Source organism: Erpetoichthys calabaricus, chromosome 6 (genome assembly GCF_900747795.2).
Source record: "Erpetoichthys calabaricus chromosome 6, fErpCal1.3, whole genome shotgun sequence".
NCBI classification, from domain to species: Eukaryota; Metazoa; Chordata; class Cladistia; order Polypteriformes; family Polypteridae; genus Erpetoichthys; species Erpetoichthys calabaricus.
This window is the reverse complement of record NC_041399.2, coordinates 43,893,654-43,914,435: the sequence shown is the minus strand read 5'-3', so window position 1 is coordinate 43,914,435 and position 20,782 is coordinate 43,893,654. Positions and strand designations below refer to the sequence as shown.

The 20,782-nt window shown below is 40.4% G+C and overlaps 1 protein-coding gene across 1 annotated transcript in view; it reads right to left on the bottom strand.

The window, feature by feature from the left end:
* Positions 1-20,782, bottom strand: part of LOC114653043 (lipoxygenase homology domain-containing protein 1-like) — a 394,200-nt gene that overhangs the window by 294,820 nt on the left and 78,598 nt on the right. The window contains 5 exon segments of the mRNA XM_051929357.1: positions 2,345-2,499; positions 5,686-5,837; positions 8,849-8,977; positions 19,607-19,611; positions 19,810-19,898. Of these exon segments, the coding sequence (XP_051785317.1) occupies positions 2,345-2,499; positions 5,686-5,837; positions 8,849-8,977; positions 19,607-19,611; positions 19,810-19,898 (530 nt within the window).

The window sequence follows — 20,782 nt, the reverse complement described above, 5'->3', positions numbered from 1 at the left end:
ATGTTGTTGGTTCCATCCTAACACCCTGTGCTGCCAGAATAGACCCTGGCTCCCCTCTAACCCTGAAATGGATGATCAAGTTTAAGATTATAATTTTATTTTACATTGTGGCGAACGACCTGAGCCCTAGCCCGGCTGGGACTCCTCTTCTTTATATGGTCCGGGGTAACAAGCATGGATTAAACAGTACCTCCCCCGGGATGCTAGATGGCAGTCCCCCAGGGTGGCAGTGGCACCTCAGATTCCTGCAGGGCTCCATGGGAGATGGAGTTCTCTACAACCCTGTTGGGATCCAGGGGTGACGCCAGGGGGCGCTGCAGTGGTTCCTGAGCCCATGTGGGCGTTTCTTCTGCCACACCTAGAGCACATTCCGGGTGGGCTATAAAAAGAGCCAGCAGCCTCCACTCCGAGAGCCAGAGTCGAGAACAGTGGAGGAGAAGAGAAGATTTATTATAAGTAGTGTGTGCTATTGTGCTTATTGGGACAGTGTTGTGCCTGTGGGAATAGGGAAGGCGAAGAAAAGAGAATAAAAAACTTGTGTTTTTATAAGTGTGCCTCTAGTGTCTGTCTGTGTTGGGTTGGGTGGCTGGCAGGCCCCCTAGTGGTCTTGTTACAACATACTTTCCGTTCATGAAATCTGCGTCCTTCCGTATCCATCAAAAATGGAGACTTTGCCAAGGACAATTAATTCATTAAGGAAATCTGGTAGACAATCAAAGAAAATTGAATCCGGTCCTTTATATCAGTTGCATGTATGGGCATTTTAATTTGTTCTGTGTCTTTGCATTTTTACAATATTAATCGACTCCCTCAGAGGCTCTGCTGAGGTATGTAATAAGCTGCTGTGGTCAGAGGGTACGCTACTGCTAACAATGTCTTCTGTTTCTTCCCATACAGTGCCAGTGAGGACACTTAGCTCCGCCCCTTTCAGTCCCACTAACCTAAATCCTGGGTGTTCCAGAAGGAGGCGTCACTTATGGCCCAAGCATACTGTATATACTGTATGTGTGTGTGTGTTATAAAAGATATGATTTACTTAATTTACACTTTTGTTTGCTAAAAACTGTCATATAAATGTAGCATATTTTAAAAGAATTAGTGCTGTATTGTGTCAATGTGCTGCATGTTGCACATGTAAGCAAGAATTTCACTATACTTGGTACAGTGATCCAATAAACCTGTACACCCATGTAAACATGTAGAGCCACATGAGTGTCTAACAGGTAGTCGTGTGGAGAAACAAATTGAGGAAAGGTGAAGAGTGTGACACAAGAACTAACTACTCAAGCGTTTCAACCTTTAGAATGAAGGAATGCCCACCAGAAGATATCGGATATCATTTCTGGGAGAGTGCCCCTGACCCCTGCTGCTTCTGCCTACAAAGTCATATAACCTTGAACTTGTCTAGAAGTCGGCGTTAAGCCTGAAACCAGCTAACGAGGCGATTGGACCTCATGGCATCTAGTGAGTAGAACCTTAGCAGAGATATCCATCCATCCATCCATTGTCCAACCTGCTGAATCCGAACACAGGGTCACGGGGGTCTGCTGGAGCCAATCCCAGCCAACACAGGGCACAAGGGAGGAAACAATCCTGGGCAGGGTGCCAACCCACCGCAGTAGCAGAGATATACCTACTTTTATTTTGGTGTTTTACTATATATTATGTATATATATATATATATATATATATATATAGTGCCAGGAGACCACCTTCCTAACTCTGATGAGGTAAGTGATACCACTCTGGGACGAGAGGGGGTGTGCTGGCACTAACTCTATTTTCTCTCACAACCACAGTTCTGACAAGACAATGCCTAACTCTGCCCAGAGTTGGCCCTGCCCTTCCTTATCAGATGTTATAAGAAGGGATGTCCCTCTGGAAGTCAGTGTTAATTTGAACCCAAACCTTCAATGAGGACAGAGGTCCCACTGATGGACCTTTCTTGAGCATTTGTGCAAGGTTTAGCCAAAGCACTTTTCTTTCACATGCTGATTACATTTGTCACCTGACTGGAGCCCAAACTTTCTTTTGGTGCCCTTGGTTTGTTCCTCCGTCACAATATACAGATGTACATATTATAGAAACTAATGAATCAATCACTCTTAGAATTGGCATGACCAGTATCAATTTGACAAGCGTAATGGAATTAGACCGTCTTTTGGAATGTATGAAAAGGAGTGAGCACAGAACAGTAAAGTCAATAAAAACTATATAAGTTTAAACAATATAGATGGAAGATCACAGATTAATGGCAAATGCACCTGTTTTTGAAAGACTGTAGAACTGGTGAACCTGTCTAATTCCAAAAAAAGCTCATGTATATATGTTCCCCAGACGTCACCTTTCACAGTTGAAGATGTACTCCGAGTCCTCCTCTGGCTCCTTGATGACCACTTTCTCACAATACCAGTACTGAGACTTAGTTGCAGCTTCACAGCGTAACAGCACCCTCTGCAGTTTTCCTAATGACACTGCATCCAGCTGAAAGGTATCCATCTTTAAAGTAAAAGACACAGAAGCTTTACTGAAAGTGGAGAAAAGAAATGATTTCATGCTTAAAGTTCAAGAAACCATCTCTACCTTTCATCAGCAAAATGAAACCCTATTTTACATTTGGTGATGGCTTTATTTATTTATGTGTTCAGTGAACATTTATGAATGGCTGTGAAGCATCTCAGTACTTTAAATTTGGGTTCAAACTAAAGCATAACAGCTGTTCAGATATTTTGGCATGTGGAGTTTACACTTACAAGGATGACTCCAATGACACCAAATATGATTAAAACAAAGTTTTTTTATTAAATAAATGATAAACACAAGGATGGGGACATAAGGGTGAACAAAATGCCAGTCATTTTCTAACCCACTTGGTCCTGAACATTGTCACAGGGGGTTCTGGAAGATGTTCCAGCTAGCATACTGCGCAAGGCAGGAACAAACCCTGGACACCTGGGAGCCAGTCCATTGCAGGGCAAACCCACACACACACACAAACAAAACTAAGGGTCAATTTATTATGGTCAGCCCACCAAACCTGCATGTCTTTGGACTGTGGGATCACCCAGAGGAAACCCACACAGACATGGGGAGAACATGCAAACTCCACTCAGGGAGGACCCGGGACGCAAACATTGGCCTCCTTATGGCAAGGCAGCAGTGCCACCACTGCACCACCCTAAACAAAATGTAACAACACAAAGAAGAAAACCATAAACTTACTGGTTGTTGAGACCCTTAATAATGATTTTAATTCCCTTAGGCCACCTCAAATAAGACTAAATTAGTTTAAAACATCTTTTTAAACTGTTCCTCGCCTCTCTTCTTCCATCATTTGAACTATTGTCCAATTATCCCTTCAGTTCCTAGTTTATTGTACTGGTGATTGGAATTGGGATTAAAGCCCCAACCAGAAAGTACTTCCAGGTATACTCCTTACATAACTTCTGGCATCAGGGCTAGTCTATGGAAGTGTCCTGAAGTGTTTCCAATGAAACTCTTTGTAACGGCCTCAGGTATCTAAGCAATCTTGAACCTCATCCATTCACAAAAGGGACAACCAACCCTAAGTATTACCTTTACCTTACCATGGGTCACAGGGAGCCCAATATTCAACAATGAGTTGTCTACTAGTTGATTTGTTTCATTCTGGGGACATGTACCATGTACAATACAAAACTGTTTACCATAGCAGTCTTGACTATAACCCCCGAACCCACACACACACACACCATATACTAATAGGGAGACAGTTGAATGAGCTAAATATTAGGTCACAATTGGGAGGCATAGTAGCACATTGGTCAGTTCTCCTGCCTCACAGCTTCAAAGACCTGGGTACAAATTTCCCCTTTCTTTGTGAAGAATGTTCTCCTAGTTTCAGTGTGTATGTTTTTGTCCAGGGGCTCCTTTTATCTCACTCATCCCAAAAGAGAAGGTCAGGTTATCCGGTGACTCCGTATGAGTGACTGTGAGTATGCTCTGCACTCTACTAAAGCCTTCTCCTAGACAGGTACTCTGAGTGATTAATGCTCTCTGGCCCAGAGGGTTATTATTGTTAAAACAGTTTATACCTGAAGAAGCACAAAGGCCAAATACAAATTCATTTGTTTATATTTGGTGTACTTGTCAAGGTGGTGCCCAAAATTCAGATGAGGTCATGAGAAGCTCACAGAATAAGAAAAAAAGAGTCAGGCCCAGAAGGCCCACTTTATTTTAACACTGCGAGTTACAGAACTGAAAAGGATGCATCCAGTGCTCAGAAGAAGAGAGTGCCACATTGAAACTTTAGCCCCATTACAGTTAACTGGAGGTTTACATGTTGGTGTGTGGGAATTAGAGGACAGTGGTGTGATGTAAAGTATGCATAGACTACCAGGAAGGTGTGTGCCTTAGTGGTCACAAGAGTTTTAGGATGTACTCCAAGCATGACTGAGATGTTATGGTGTGCTGTGAGGAACTACACAGTGTCTAGACACTATAAACAGTGAAAGGGGAAACAGATGCCATACTTGTTTGGTGGAAAGCAAAAAGTATAAGAATTTAAAAGAGTTCAATGTTGGGTAGCAGTGTGAAATAATCCCATTCAATGGTTCCTGTCTAATATGGTCAAGTGGGGCAAGCATGTGGTTGTGGTATAGCAGGTCCGTGCCTCTAAATGAATGGACAGTTTTTTAAATTAATAATCGCTGCACTCACAGCTTAAGGAACGGGTGTGTTGGTGTGGACGTTTCTGCACTGAAGTGCACGGAAGGGAGGAAAAAAGATCAGAGGAAGAATGGAGGTTAGTGGAGGGAGGCTGGAGGCTGAAGGCGTGGAGAGCCAGTGCGAGCGAGAGAGAGCAGGCTCACTGGATAACAGGCAGCTGGAAGGAGAGCCCTGGAATGGGTGTTTGGCTGACACTCGGGGGGCTGAAAGAAGTTGTTGCTCCAGCTGAGTGGTTTTTAGGAGTTGGAGTGACCGGCGGTATGGAGGACTCACCCCAGAAGGCAGTGGGAGTCAAGGAGGCTTGGGAGGGTGAGCCTCAGCGTGAGCGCCCTGGCCGTTGGGGAATCCAAACCCAAACTCTACATAGCCAGGGGACCTGCAGGTAGGGTGACTCCCCTGTTGCAAAGCCCGATGGGAGAAGCAGGGGAGCCGCCAGGTAGAAGGAAGAAGGCACCGGGTTTTTAAAAGGGGGCTGTTTCCAGCCTGTTGAATTATTTATTTGGGATTTTAACCTCCACTTGTCATTTTTTATGGATTATTTATTGAACTATGGAGCACTGCACTGCGGACACTGTTTTGATTTGTTTTTGGATTTAGCTTTGTTTTTGTTTTTAATTAAAGCACTTGTACACTTTTTACATGATCCCCTTGCTCCTGGTGTGATCTGTCCTCATTGCAGAGCTCATCCAGTTACATTACCGATGGTGCTGGGTTCAAGAGGCTCCCAGAAGAGAGGTGGGAGCATGGAGCAGAACGTACATCATCACAGTGGATCTCTCTTCTGTCTTTATCAAATAAAAGAATTACTTTATATTGAGTACCTGCCAGCCATAGAGTTTTGAATCTTTGGACATTCATTGTTTTTCTGTCAATTGTCATACTTACCATGGCAGATTCAAAGATCAGTAATAATGCAGTGCACCAGTAATGACAACGTTCCTTTTTTTTTTACTACATTATTCCAAAGACTGCCATTACCTGCCCTTTCTGAAACCTGATGGGTTGGTCAGACTTGTGAAGTAGTCGCTGCCCTGAATCACCTCTCTCCCCAAACAGACAGATGAAAACTGGAGACTGCGTCTCTGCCTGATTCAAATGTCCGGTATAGATGTGGACTTGATACTGCACCACTAGAACACAATTAAAAGAAAAAAAAAGTAAGGGTACAAGGGCACTGGTTGTTCTACCCGTCTAAGATGGGATAAAATTTAATTAACAACAGACCTCGGTGGATTACTTCATTTGAAAATATTCATGTAATACATTTCTACCAAATAAAGCACCTTTCAGAAGATGCTTTCATCACTGCTACTTGGGTGTAACTCACCTTTTCTTCACATCACACCATATGGGCCGACTCACTTGATAATACCGTAAAATGGGAGAATACTGGGAGACACTCCAGAAATCTGTGATGGGATGTTCAGGCACAGTGGGAGGATATTGACCATGAAATTCACATTTCAGTTCAGTTTATTTTTGTGTAGTGCCCTCATTGAATGGAGGCACAGAGCACTGTGACAAGTTTATAGGTAAATACAATTACAAACTTTACAGACTTTACAAATTACATAAAGAGCGCATTAATATATAAAACCACAATGTGTTAATAGCATGAAGCAGTGTCGAGATGATAATGCTATTTGTATGAAATTGTGATGTAGTGCTACTGGACAACATTATGTGAGCCTGTAAATTATGAACATCTCTATACAGTAAATTAGATTTTATATGAAAACGCCAGCAATGAGTGACTCTGCATAAACAGACAATATAATCATACTGTGCAGCAATACATGTAGGAGTTGTTCATTAAAGATGCAACATTGTAAAAAATGATAATACAGTGTTACTGTAAAGCACTATTTGGTGGTGTTAGCTCTGACAGACATAGTTACACTCCAAATCATAACCTTAGATCTTCAAATGAGTGTCTGCTTATAATTCCAAGAGCTAAACTCATTAAAATGGCTTTCTCATAGCTTCATTTTAGTTTAATCCTGATACTCTGTATATGCATTTAATTATCTATTATCATTCATGGTAAGGCATCCGTACTAACCCCTACTTTCACTTCTGTTATTTTTCCGGTTTTCTGTGGTGGTGATCTGCATCCTCACAACCCGATCAAAGCACCGTGATGTCCTTACATTGATCGATTAAAGGTCAGAAGTCCACATGACCATCATCATCAAGTTCTTCCATGTGAAGCCTGTATACCATGAGGACTGATCAAGGTCATTGATGTTAGGTAGAATGCCTAGAGGGTGCTGGGTGGTCTTGTGGCCTCGGAACCCCTGCAATATTTAATTTTTTTTCTCCAGGCATCTAGAGATTTTTTTTGTCCTCCCTGGCCTTACTTTTATTCTATGTTAATTAGTATTGCCTAATTTTAATTTTTATATAGTTTGTCTTTTTTTTCTTTCATCATCCTGTAAAGCAGGGGTAGGCAACGTCGGTCCTGGAGTGCCACAGTATGTGCAGGTTTTTGTTCCAACCCAGTTCCTTAATGAAAACTCAATTATTGCTGATGAAGCACATATTGCTTAAGTGGCATTTTAATGCTTCATTTTAGTGGTCTCGCTTGTTAAGGTTCTCCAACCTTAATTGCTTATTTCAATCTTAAACTGCTGCATTCAGTGTTTTAATTGCTCCTTATTAGCAATAAGATGTAAAACAGGGGTAGGCAATGTCGGTCCTGGTGAGCCGCAGTGGCTACAGGTTTTCATTCAACCCAATTGCTTAATTAGAAACCAATCATTGCCAATCTCAGACCTTATTTAATTTTATGGCTTGTTAGTCTGTGCAATGTAAGGCTTTTATATCGTAGATTTTTTTCCTTTCCAAGGATATCATCCAAATGATTTGAAGCCTAAAACAGATCATTTTCAGTCTGTCACATTTTTCTATTAAGTGTTTTATTAAATCAAACCGTGCATGATGAACACACACAGATGTAATTGGAAAAAAGCTAGCTGGAGAACTGCTGGCTGCTTTTGTCTTTTACATCTTATTGCTAATAAGGAGCAATTAAAACACTGAATGCAGCAGTTTAAGATTGAAATAAGAAATTAAGGTTGCAGAACCTTAACAAGCGAGACCACTAAAATGAAGCATTAAAATGTCACTTAAGCAATATGTGCTTCATCAGCAATAATTGAGTTCTCGTTAAGGAACTGGGTTGGAACAAAAACCTGCACATACTGTGGCACTCCAGGACCGACGTTGCCTACCCCTGCTGTAAAGCACTTTGAGCTACATCATTTGTATGAAAATATGCTATATAAGTAAATGTTGTTGTTGTTATATATCTATACAAACACTATTTCCTGTTTACTTAAAAAGATATTTGCAGGGACGGTATACCTAAGTCTTTGGGTGTCTGCTAAGAAGTGACATTTCAGTGTGTTTATATTCAGAGGTAAAAAAAAAAGCCTTACATTAGAAAAACAAAACACCTCAAAATTTTAAATTTTAAAAAATGGCTTCATGGATTGAAATTTTGGCAACGTTATTGAAAAAAGAAAATCAGCCGACACGTGTTAATTTATTTGTCAATATTTATTATTACTGTGCTAACTTCTGTGCTCTTCACTGCACTGTTTTATGTAAATTAAAGACACAACAGAAATGATTGACAAGTCACATGAATACCACCACTAGCCAATAGTATGGACAGACAACTGTAGACGGGGTGGTGTCCTGGACAGGAAAAAGGAGATGTGATTGTGTTGTGTACAGAAAAAGAAAGTTTGACAAAACTCAAGAAACAGGCAAAGCTCAATTGTCAGCAAGAGTTGTTTTTTGCTTTTGACTACCGGCTCTCATCTTGGTTATCTGTTCTGCACCATCAACCTCCAGTCCCCAGTTGCGGTGATGAAAACCCACCTCAAAAAGCAAATTAATGGGGGTGATGTTGCTCCAGGGCTCCCCCTTGGTTAAAACAGCACAAGTTAAAGAGTGGGTAGGGAGAGGGTTGCTCCCCTTTGGTGAAGCAAGTACAGTTAGAGACGAAGAAAAATATTGCACAGCACTGTTGGACGTTTCAGCAGGCCTTTTGCTTTCAGTGCATCTCAGAAACTTAAATGGCATTATTTTTCCTTGTGTGCTTGTGACAAAATGAAAATTACTGGCTACCAACCAACTACCACTGTGACCCAGTGGTTGAGAAATACCGACAAAGGGTACCAGCACTTCTGCATATTCACTTCACACTCCTTCTTTGCATGTGCATTCACATCTGCAGGCTGTAAATAAGGACTACATACAACTAACAAAAAACACAAAAAGAAGTTGAATGAACAGCATCAACAAATGAAAATAAATCATAAACATCTAAAAATAATAATATATACTTAAATTTCAAATTTTGCCTACTGATTAGCCATTACAATTCAAAAGAATATGGTTTCCTGTAAAATTGTGTTTTTAATGACCATCAACCAAAGCCAAGACAGAAGGAAAAGCACAAAAAAGCAGGAACTAATCAAATGGTTCACACGTGGACAATTGTGCATAGCATGTTCAAGAGTAAGCCACACCAGTGACCTAATAATAATATTCTTACTTATTATTAGGTTGTCGCCTTTATCCAACGCAGCTTACAATATTTATGATACAATTGGTTACATTTCTTTTCATTTTTCCAATTGGAGCACAGACAGGTGACGTGACTAGTGTCAGTAGTGGGATTTGAACTCAAAACCTCAGAGTCTGAAGTCCAAAGCCTTAACCACTGCAATGCACTGCTAGCTAGTAAGACTAACCTTTTTATACAAATAAAAAAAAAACTCCAAATATTGTGTACAGAAAAGCACTTAGTTATGTAGTACTTCCGATACAGTTGTTTAACTGACAGCACTGTAAATGACGCTCATTATTTTACAGAATTTCCTGGGTGAAGCTGGGTAATACAGCTAATAACATACACATATGTAACATATATTCTCAGACGTGCACAATTTAATTGCTGTGTGTTGGTTTTCAGGCATCTGGGTGAGCCCCCTTAAGCATGTTTGATCAGTGCAACCCAGGTTTGGCTGCTTACAGTGTGAATCAAAAATACTATGGGCTTTGCAATCCCACCACGAGCCCTCACTCACTGTAGACTCTTTCCGTGGCTTAGTTTCTGAGGTTGAATTCTAGCTATTTAAAAAAATGGGTATACTGTACAAGCAGGCACAGATTTGTGACAATGAAGCCTTAATATAAGTGTAACATCATCTTCCCTAAAGAGTGCCCTTTCTCCACTTTTGAGCCACTGTGCACTCTGCATTTTTCCCAGTTGATTGTGGTGTTCGTCAGGTTGTGTGTTCTTGCTCCTACTCTGTTCAATACTTGCATGGACTGGGTGTTGGACAAGGTTGTGGTGTCCAGCGGCTGTGGGGCATCTGTTGGTGAAGAAAGATTCACTGATCTTGACTTTGCTGATGATGCTGTGATCTTTGCAGAGTCAATGAAGGCTCTGATCGGGGCTCTTGAGAGACTGAGCGAGGAGTCTGAGTGTCTGGGCTTGCGAGTGTCCTGGATAAAAACCAAGATCGAGGCCTTTAATGACCTCTTGGGTACAGCCATCAGCAGTGTGTTTGTCTGTGGAGAGAGTGTCAACTTTGTCGAGAGGTTTACTTACCTCGGCAGTGACATTCATGCTTCTGGTGATTCTTCCTATGAAGTCAGTAGATGGATTGGGAGAATGTGGGGGGTCATGACGTCGCTGGAATGGGGTGATTGGCGATCTCGATATCCTTGTGAAAGGACAAAGATCAAAGTCTTTAAAGTCCTGGGGCCTCATGTATAAACGGTGTGTACGCACAGAAATGTTGCGTACGAATGTTTCCATGCTCAAATCTCGATGTATAAAACCTAAACTTGGAGTAAAGCCACGCACATTTCCACGGTACCTCATACCCTGGCGTACGCAATTTCTCTGCTCGGTTTTGCAGACTGGCGGCACCCAGCGTCAAAGTAGTGCTACAGTTCCTGTGTGATCACCCTTCCTTTCTTAGATCCACATTCCTGACGCGGCTTTATAAATACACTGAAACTAACTGCATATTGTTTATTAGTGTAATGCATCTGATTGTAATTAACCTGCAGCAATATAATGGTCCAGGGAATAGCCATAGTATTCCAAATACCATAACTGCTTTAGCGTTGTAACTCTCACTGCATCTTCTTCTTCTTTCAGCTGCTCCCGTTAAGGGTTGCCACAGCAGATCATCTTTTTCCATATTACTCTCACTGCACCACTCGGAGTATTTATATCACTGTATCTGAGTGGGGAATCACAGCAGCAGCTGATCGGAAAGAGAATTATCGGTACACAGCATGAAGCAGACGCTGCCTGAGCCACGGCAAAACGCTTCAGAGTCTTCCCTGTACGGACTTCGCGGTTTAGAAAAAGTTTCATCCCAAGAACTATAAACGCACTCAATCAGTCCATCAAGTGCTCCTTGTAGAACTGTTTGTACTTATAAGTACAATTACCTCACTGTAAACTTGCACTACAGTTATAATATTGCACAACCTGCGCCACTTTATAAAGCCCGTATTTACATGTGATGACGATATCATTTTTAAGATGAAATGCAGCAAAATATGTTGTTAAAGTTTTATCTGTATAATATAATCTTCATTTAAATAATCTGTATTGTTAATAATTAAACATGTGAGGACACGGTGCCACAGCGCTAGCTAGTTCAGGGATTGTTCCTGCATTGCGTTATATTCTTGCTGGTGCTGACGCGACACTGGAAGGATAGACGGATAGAATAATTAAACACGTACTACGAAGATATTTTAATGTTCCTTGTTTTGAAGAATCGGCGTTTTAAGCTTACAAATGGCTTCACGTCTATTATATAGCTGATTGTGTGGCATTTGGGTTTTTGGAGAAATAAAAGTAAGGACAGGAATTGGAGGTTAGTACGTTTGAAAGAGACAATACTGCTGTGATAAATTATTTCATCGAAGGTCGCACATGGCGCAGCAAGCCTCTTGCGTGAGATATGAACAATCACTGCGCCACCGTGTTCCCATGTTTAATAACATGCTTTCATTCCTATCATCATGAAAAAGATATCACGTATACATCTCAGTATTTTAATTATTCAGAGAGCTGTAATATCACAAATGTAATGGATTATGTGTCCTGTCGGAGAAAGAGAAAGCCCGTTTAAGAAGCAGGTAGTGATTCACACACATAGAGCAAATAGAAGATCAAATACAGAACAAAGCATTTAACGTGCCACTTTAGTTACAATGGGATTTGAGAAACTAGTAAATTAAACGATTTTAAGATGAAGTTTATGATGTTCTACTTTAATGGCAAAATAAACTACGTGATTAAAGTGGAAATTTCGAGATTAAAGTTGACATTTCATGCTTTTTTCCCCACTGTGCGCCTATTTTTTTTTTGTCTGTACCCTAATAAGCTTTCATATGACACTCAGACGTTGGGCTACGACTTGCCTTTTCACAGCGACTTTGATATGTGATTTCTTTTTTATTTCGGGCACTGTGCGACTTTGTAAACTTGAGCTTTCGAGTTTCTCCGACACTCTATCACTTGATCAGCTTCATTTTGTTGATTATACCACTGTTTAAACCAACAAATAATATGTTTTTCCTTTGCCTCCATTTGGTATTCTCTGAAATTCTTATATTTCCCCCCATGCTTTTCCCATTGTCTTTTCACAGAAGGCTGAGCTTAAGGGCTATTTATATTGATTTGCATATTCAAAGAGGCGTAATTCTGGGAGGAGTTGGGGTGGGACAGAAGACACGTGCACGTGCGTTACTTTTCACGCCGATCGGGATTTATGTAGCGGAAGAACGTGGAAGTTTGCATACGTACAGATTCCTGCATCTGGATTTTTCTGTGCGTATGCACATTCCTGCTTTTGTGCTTACGCCATGTTATAGTGTGAGTTCTACACACGGCGTTATGCATGAGGCCCCTGGTGCTTCCTGTCTTCCTATATGGTTGTTAGACGTGGATGCTATCCAGTGACCTGAGAAGAAAACTGGACTCCTTTGGTAGTGTGTCTCTTCTGAGAATCCTAGGGTACTGCTAGTTTGACTTTGTGTTGAATGAGCAGTTTCTGATGGAGTCCCGAATGAAGCACATTACCTGCATGGTGAGGTAGCGTCAGTTTTGGCACTACAAACATGTGGCGTGATTCCCCATGGGTGAGCCACCTCATAGGATACTCATTGTTGAAGACCGGAGTTGCTGGACCAGGCGAAGGGGACGCCAACGTGACATTTGGTTGTGACAGATAGATGGTAACTTAGATAGAGGGTGGGACTGGACTGCTTGTCTGCCTTGGAGGTTGCCAACCAGAATCCTGAGTGGTTTTGTCATGTGGTGGGTGTAGCAACGTGCTGTAGCAACGTGCTGTGCATGCTTCCCACCCTAACCTGACCTGACCTGTGCACTAAAGGATCTCGGTACGTCACTACTTCTGGGTGAATTGGTGCATTAAAGCATTTGGCATCTTTCAGAAAGTGCAGTTACAGTGGACATGATACTTTTGCATGCACATCATGATGTAGTTTTGTTTAAGCATGCTCATGTTACTTTGAGCTCACGGTTGCTATTAACTGGTGATAGTGGTGCAAGTACATTAAAACAAGAGAAAGTGGGTTTAAATTTTGGAGTTTAGGAGTTTGCACATTATTCTCAAGTCTGTGTGAGGCTTCCTCTGGCATTCCTTACATTACCCCAAATATCTGTGTTACAATCCATTTTAACTTGAATTTTTTCTATCCTTTATTTGTTCCTTTTTTAATCATTGTTTGTCTCATTTGGGCTTTTGAATGTGAAGATTTCAAATTTCTAGTCCATTTTCAATAAAAGTGTATTTATCATGGGTTTAATGTAATTCTTCATACGGTGCCATGATGTTTTGCACTAGCTTTGCCATTTGTTACCTAGTCACCTTAGTATTACTAAGAAACACACGGTGTGTGATGTCAGAGATGTGACAGTATGATGATCAGTCAGTAGCTGTCAGCCAGTGACAGTAATGGTCAGAAATAGTCAGCCATTTTACTTCTGCAGTTATCAGGGCTTGGTAAATGAGAGGACTTATTTTTGGTGTACAAATGTTGCATGATTTGACAATATCTTATTTCATGGTCCGTCTCAATAACTACTATATTGTCTTACTGATTTTTGAGAAATTATAATTTGCTGTTTAGATTAATTGCCAATTGTAAATTATCTGATTATAGCATGTGACTTAATGTGAACTTTAATGTTCCAATACCCACTCCAGGGTTGGTTACTGGCTTGCACCTAACGCTTCTGGAACAGGGACTGGACGACCATGATCTTGAACTGGAAAAACAGAATAGAAAAGGAATTGTTAGATGGATATTTTACTTTACATAGAACTTTAAGTACAACTCCACTTTATGAGATCTACTAAAGGCATCAGATGGCTCTTTCCTGTAGAGTACATCAACTATGGAGACGAGGAGGAAACAGAAAACTGGCCTATGGCATGGTGCAGAGGGAATGACCTTGAATTGAGCACCATCAAGAAAATAAGTTGATGGTGGACCACCGTTATACTAGTGAGATGCCAAGATCAGCCGTCATAAATGTGGAGGAGCCTGAGGTGGTGCAGTCCTACAAAAAACTGTTGGTCAATCTGAACATTGGACTGGATGGCCTGGACAACATAGACCAGCTGCACAAAAAGAGAAGGATCTTTGTTTTGAGGAGACTCTGATCCTTTAATGTGTATGACAAACATCTGTGGACGTTAGGCCAGGTCAGCGTTTCTCAACCTTTAAGTATTTGCGATCCGAGTTTTCATAACAGTTTTAATCGTGCCCCCCTAATGTTTTTTTGAAACCCTAATAAAATTTATTCCTATATTTTTTGCTGCCGATACACCGCTACAAGTTTAAAATTTCCCTACAAATAGCGAAATTGCGCCACATATGGCAACATTCGTGCCCCCTTTTTTGTTACGGGGCACACCCCACAGCTTGAGAATCGCTGGGCCAGGTAATAGTGAACTGCTCTATACTGGTAATATTTCATTCTGTTATTATTATTAAGCTGGGTGCCAAATTGTAGGTATTGCATTTACAGTATATTAGTTTGCACTTTATTTTCAATTATTCACATTGTGTTGTTTTTTTTATTTTACTGCTGGGGTAAGTGAATTTTCCCTTGGGGATCACATATCTCTCTGTCTATCTATCTACTGTAATTATATAGTGCCTTTCATACTCTATCTATCTATCTATCTATCTATCTATCTATCTATCTATCTATCTATCTATCTATCTATCTATCTATCTATCTATCTATCTATCTATCTATCTATCTATCTATCTATCTATCTATCTATCTATCTATCATATAGTTCCCTTCATATCTATCTATCTCTTATATAGTGCCTTTCATATCTATATATCTATCTATCACCATTTAATTTGCCACTTGTGTGTTCTTCAGATGAATGTTATTTTTAGAATACTATCCAACCTCTACTTCATATTATTTGCCCCAGTGTTATTAGGAAAGCTCACTTTTGGAGGTAAATGATTTCTTCCGTGTAGTGTATGTGTAATTAAGTTATCGCACATTCACCATCTAATTACTGATCTAGTGTTTGTCAAAGCCAAGTACTTAGACTAAGAATAATGTCCATGTGCACAAAGCAGTTCCTTCAATGTGCATTTGACACCTTTTTACAGAGACTCTGGAGCATCATGCACATCAATAATCCAATTACAGAGAGAGTTCAATTTAGTGTGTTGCTCAAGGTCTCCAGTCAGTTTTTAAATTAGAAAAAAAAAATATGAATGACTCACTTCCACTTACTTTATCCTGAAGACTGGACACTTTTTATTACATTGTATGTGTCATAATAAGTAGCTCTAATTGTGGCAAGATGAATTACAAAAGAGAAGTCTTATTTAATGTTTTATTTAGTCTGCCATATATCATACACTACTGTAATATAAATGGAGCTCATTCTGAAAAGAACTCCCAGCCAACAGTTAAATCTAAGCATCTAAATAAATGTCAAGCTGTAAGCCAGGAGCGCAGCTCTCATTATTCACTTTGAGGTCATGTTGATCCATTTGTGCATTTTCTAAACCCACTTGCCTGAAGTAGAATCACAGGAAAGGCAGAGTATTGGGCTTAAAGCTGGAACAATCCCTAGATGGGGTGCCAGCTCATTGCTGGGTGAACACGCACACTAAACACACAATAAACACACAATAGGACTAATTTAACATTACATGTCCACACAACCTGCCAGTCTTTGGACTGTGGAGAGAAACCAGAGCAACCAGAGGAAACCTTCGCAAACACGGGGAGAACATGCCAGCTTCACATAGAGAGCACTCGGGATGTAAATGCTGTTCTCCTTCTACCATTGCATCACCGCGCCACCCTTTTCCAAGAAATCACGTCCACCAATTTAAAGAGTCCTGTATGCATTTACTCCTTTGAACATCAGAAAGAACAGTCCATCCATCTCTAATAAGTCATATTCAGAATGCTTGGTTAATGCTATCCCCTGACCATGAAGAACTTTGTGTACACTATAAAGTGTACAATGTGTAACTCAAACTTTAAAACCTTCCAAATTTAATGTATTTTTAAAGATGGCAAGAACATACAATAGCAGCATTGGTTGCAAAGCAGGAAAAACCTCTGGACAAGACACCTGTCCATCACAGGTGAGACTCGCACATGCACCGACATTTGGTCTAGCTTTAGAGATGGCAGCTAACCTAACCAGCACGACTTTGGGATATCGCAAAAATGCAGAGGCCTCCTCGGGTAGACAAGGGGATGAATGTGCAGATACCACAGACACTACTTGTAGCAGGTGTCACACACGTGTGCATGGGAGGCAGCTAGAAGGACCAACAAGAAGGTAATTCCACATCAGGCCGGGGTGGCAGGGTGCATTAAACCTTTCTCTTTTATCTCTGCAGACCAGGACACCGAAATTTTGCCTGATTCTGACGATGTCACTTCTGGTCCCAGCCCCCAAAAATGTCACTTCTGCTTCCAGCTCCCCCTCCCAAAAGTCACTTCCGGTTCTGAAAGGATATCACTTCGGTTCCAGCCCCAAAAAACCCCACAAAAAACGTTACTTCTGTTTCTGGCCCCCTAAGAATGTCACTTCCAGTTTGGGCCCTGATGACGTCACTCCGGTCCCGGTCCCGATGACGTCACTTCAGCCGACCCTGCCTTATAAGCAAGACAACCTCCACTTTGTATTCAGTTATGTTTTGGACTCAACTCTGTACACATCTGTGCAACCTATTTGCTTTTTGCAGCCAGGATTCAAGCATACGGGTGGCTGCTCCAAACCTTTCTTCTTGTTTCACGGCTATTTATTTTCACGCAGTTTAGTCTTCAGTTTGAACAAGCGAGTCTGTTTACTTTTACAAAGCTCTTCCTTGCACTGACAAACGTTCATTCAAGTTCAGCCTGGGCCCTCGTCACACTTCTGTTGTGTTAAACCTTTTCTAACTACACTTCAGTATTATTAATGCTAATGTTACTTTCTAGTACTAAAGAGATTAGTAGCCATTTGCTGTATATATAGATTATTAACGAACAGAAACATGAGTGAATATGTCGGTGTATTTAGTCCACTGAAAATCTGAAATGGCTTATCTAATAGTGAAGCCTTAAAGATATGGTAAGTGCAGTGAAAATCCACTCAGGCCAAAAGATTTTCATTTAAGGAGCTCATCTTCTAGATTTTCGATTGTTTAATTAAAGATCTCTTTGACAAAAGACTAACAGCAATACTTTAGTTTAGATACTACAAAAATGCATTTATTAATTATTTACTCTTACATAACAAGGCCTTAACAAAGGCCACCTTTGCTTTTAATTAACACTTTTAAATCATCAATAAAGTGGCTATTCATCTCTGTGCAGTGTGACATATAGAAACAGTGGTAAAATTACTTATGAATATGAAGGATTCCCACATCTTATACTTAAGCATGCAATATGAAGGTCTCCTATAAGCCATTCCAAAGTGAAGTTATTTTAGTAGGGTGCCCTGCACAGATGAATATCAACTTTACTGATGTTTTTTAAGTGTTAGTAACACCAAAAATTGCCTTTTTTTCCATAAAAGTAAATGAGTAATAGATGCATGTTTTCAGTACCTAAATTGTTACTAGAACATATATTAGTAAATCGTACGTGTAACTCTTTTTACATTATCTAAAATTAAATTAATTAATTTTCTTAATCTTAAGCAGACAACACAATATTTTTAATATTGTAAACTTGCCTGATATTTTATTCGGGATCAGTACAGAATAAATATTATTTGCCTAATAATAATAATAATTCTTTGCATTTATATAGCGCTTTTCCTCACTACTCAAAGCGCTCAGCAATTGCAGGTTAAGGCCTTGCTGAAGGCCCCCACAGAGCAGAGTCCCTATTGGCATTTACGGGATTCGAACCGGCAACCTTCCGATTGCCAGTGCAGATCCCTAGCCTCAGAGCCACCACTCTGCCTACTTACTAATTTCATTTACATTTGACAATGCATCTTAACTGATTTGCTCCGAGTGATGCAGACATTCAGAGGTCGGAAACTGAAGAGTGAGGACATGGTGTACAGTCCAGAGTGTTAGCTGCTACACCACACTGCTTGCTTTCTGAAAACAAGCTTATGTCAATTTCATTGCCTATTAAAAAAATATATCTTTAAAGTATTTGTAGTATTTGTCTACATTTTTATCCTACCCTGGGTAGATTGGCTTTCCGTCTTTTTTCCTTGTTACTGGAGTTCGCACTCGGTTTCTCCATTTCCATGAACTTTTGACAGCAACCTGTTCACATCAAACACAAGCAGTGAACCCCTTTATCTTTTCTCATTGTCCACCTATTAGAAAAATACAATGCTGTGTCACTAGACTTCAGATCTAATGAGACTGAACTGACTGCCATCCAGTGAGGCTCTTGTCCAGGAATCTTGTCCAGGGCGGGCCACAGTGTCTGCAGGTTTTCATTCTAACACCTTTCCTTAATTAGTGACCTGTTTTTGCGGCTATTTAACTTCTTTGGAATTACTTTTGATTGACTTGCTCTTGAAGACTCAGGCCCAATAATTGTTTCTTTTTCCTTAAATAGCAGCCAAACAATAATGAGATACAAAATGAGTTAAAACATGACCAGCAACTGTGTCCATCAAACAGTATCTGAAAATAAAGAAAGATGAAGGTCTCAGGAATGCTGATCTGCTCAGGTCCCCAAAACATTTTAACAGTGCTCTTAAAAAGAGAAAATCAACAATTTCAGAAATGTCTGCTATTACACAATGAGAGCAGCAACAAGCATGGAATTAAAGAACGGGTTTAATAACATCAAGACTCATTGCCTAATTAAGCAACTGGTTGGAGTGAAATTGGTTGGAGATTGAAGCCCTGATTTAGTTGCTCTTCTGTTGGCTCACTCACTTCACATTTCATTTTCTCTTGAGTGCCATTTAAGGAAATAAATGAAGCAATTCAGAGGAACTATGAAGAAATTCCCGGGGAACAAATCTTAAAAAACGAATCAATTAAAATGAATGCAAAAGAAGTTAATTAGCAGCAAAAACAGATCACTAATTAAGAAAGGGTTAGAATGAAAGCCTGCTGTCACTGCGGCCCTCCAGGACTGGAGTTTGAGATCCCTGCTCCTTGTCATAGCTGGGTTGTGTATTTATGCTGGGCTGCTTCAAGAATGGACTTCAGTTTTTTTCAAAGAAATCTTCACGTCAAGCCAATTTAATCCCTGCAGTTATTTACTCAACTCAAATATTTGGAAAATGTAGCTAAGCAGTAGCAAAACCTGATTAGAATCATTAGCCTGATTAGCTTTTCCCAGTAAACATACCACACCTAAAAACATAAATAAATACACCTGGCATACTTTAAATTCTCTGACACTCCTGCTACAAACAGATCGTTCAAAGAAATAAATTCATATTATGTGATGTGCCAACTGACTAGGCAGTATGTTGCTCTGAGTGGGCACATTCACAATGTTTAAAAGCAGCACACTTTATTGTAAAGGAAGTACTCAAACAATTGCGTCACCTTTTGCAGTTCCTCCACTCTGCCTCGCTGCTTGTTCCGTCATGGCCAATTCTTATTTTATAAATTGCACCCACATCCTTAATTTTCACCTGCAGTGCAAAACAAAAAGAATCCATCATTTGGAGTTTAAGTGTATACTTTAAACTTTTTATAGGTTCTGTCTTAATCACTCATAGTTACCTCAAGTATTTTCAACGATGATAAAAATGGACTCGGTATGTCATCTCCTATGAAAAGGCTGACCACTGTCCTGTTGAACAACTGGGGTCTCACGAGCAAAACTGTCTTACGCAAAGGTCAGGATTTAAGAAAACATGAACTTGGTATGAAAATTGACTCAATGCTATGGTAAATTCTACAGCAACACTGTAGTGACACCGTCACATCAACACAAATGCAATTCAAACACTTTTGGATGTTGTGCGTGAAATGTAAAGAGACTCGAATGTATTGTAACATTGACATTTACTTGGCAAAATGATTTTATTCTTTTGCAAGTTCAATAAGAATGTTCTTAATATGTCGTAGTACTTCAGCGATCTGCTACTTGAACTATCCATTCATTATCCTACCCGCTATGTCCACTACAGCGTCACGGGGGTCTTCTGGAGCAATCCCAGCCAACACAGGGCACAAGGCAGGAAACAAACCCTGAGCAGGGCGCCAGCCCACCACAGGGCGCGCACACACACACACCAAGCATACTACTTGAACTAATCCCCACTATTCCCTACTGTTTCTTTCTGGTTCTTCTGTGGTGGCGAACTGTGCCACAAGCACCTGATCAAGGCACCATGCAGCCTCCTGAGATGTTGGAATGAAGGCGGGGGTCTGTCTTATCTGTCCACGAGACAACTTCATCAATCAAATCACGTCAAGCCTGAAAACTAAGAGGTTTAATTTAGGAAACATCTATGTTAGGTAGAATGCCCAGTAGGGCCTGAGTGGTCTTTTGGACTTGGAACCCCTGCAG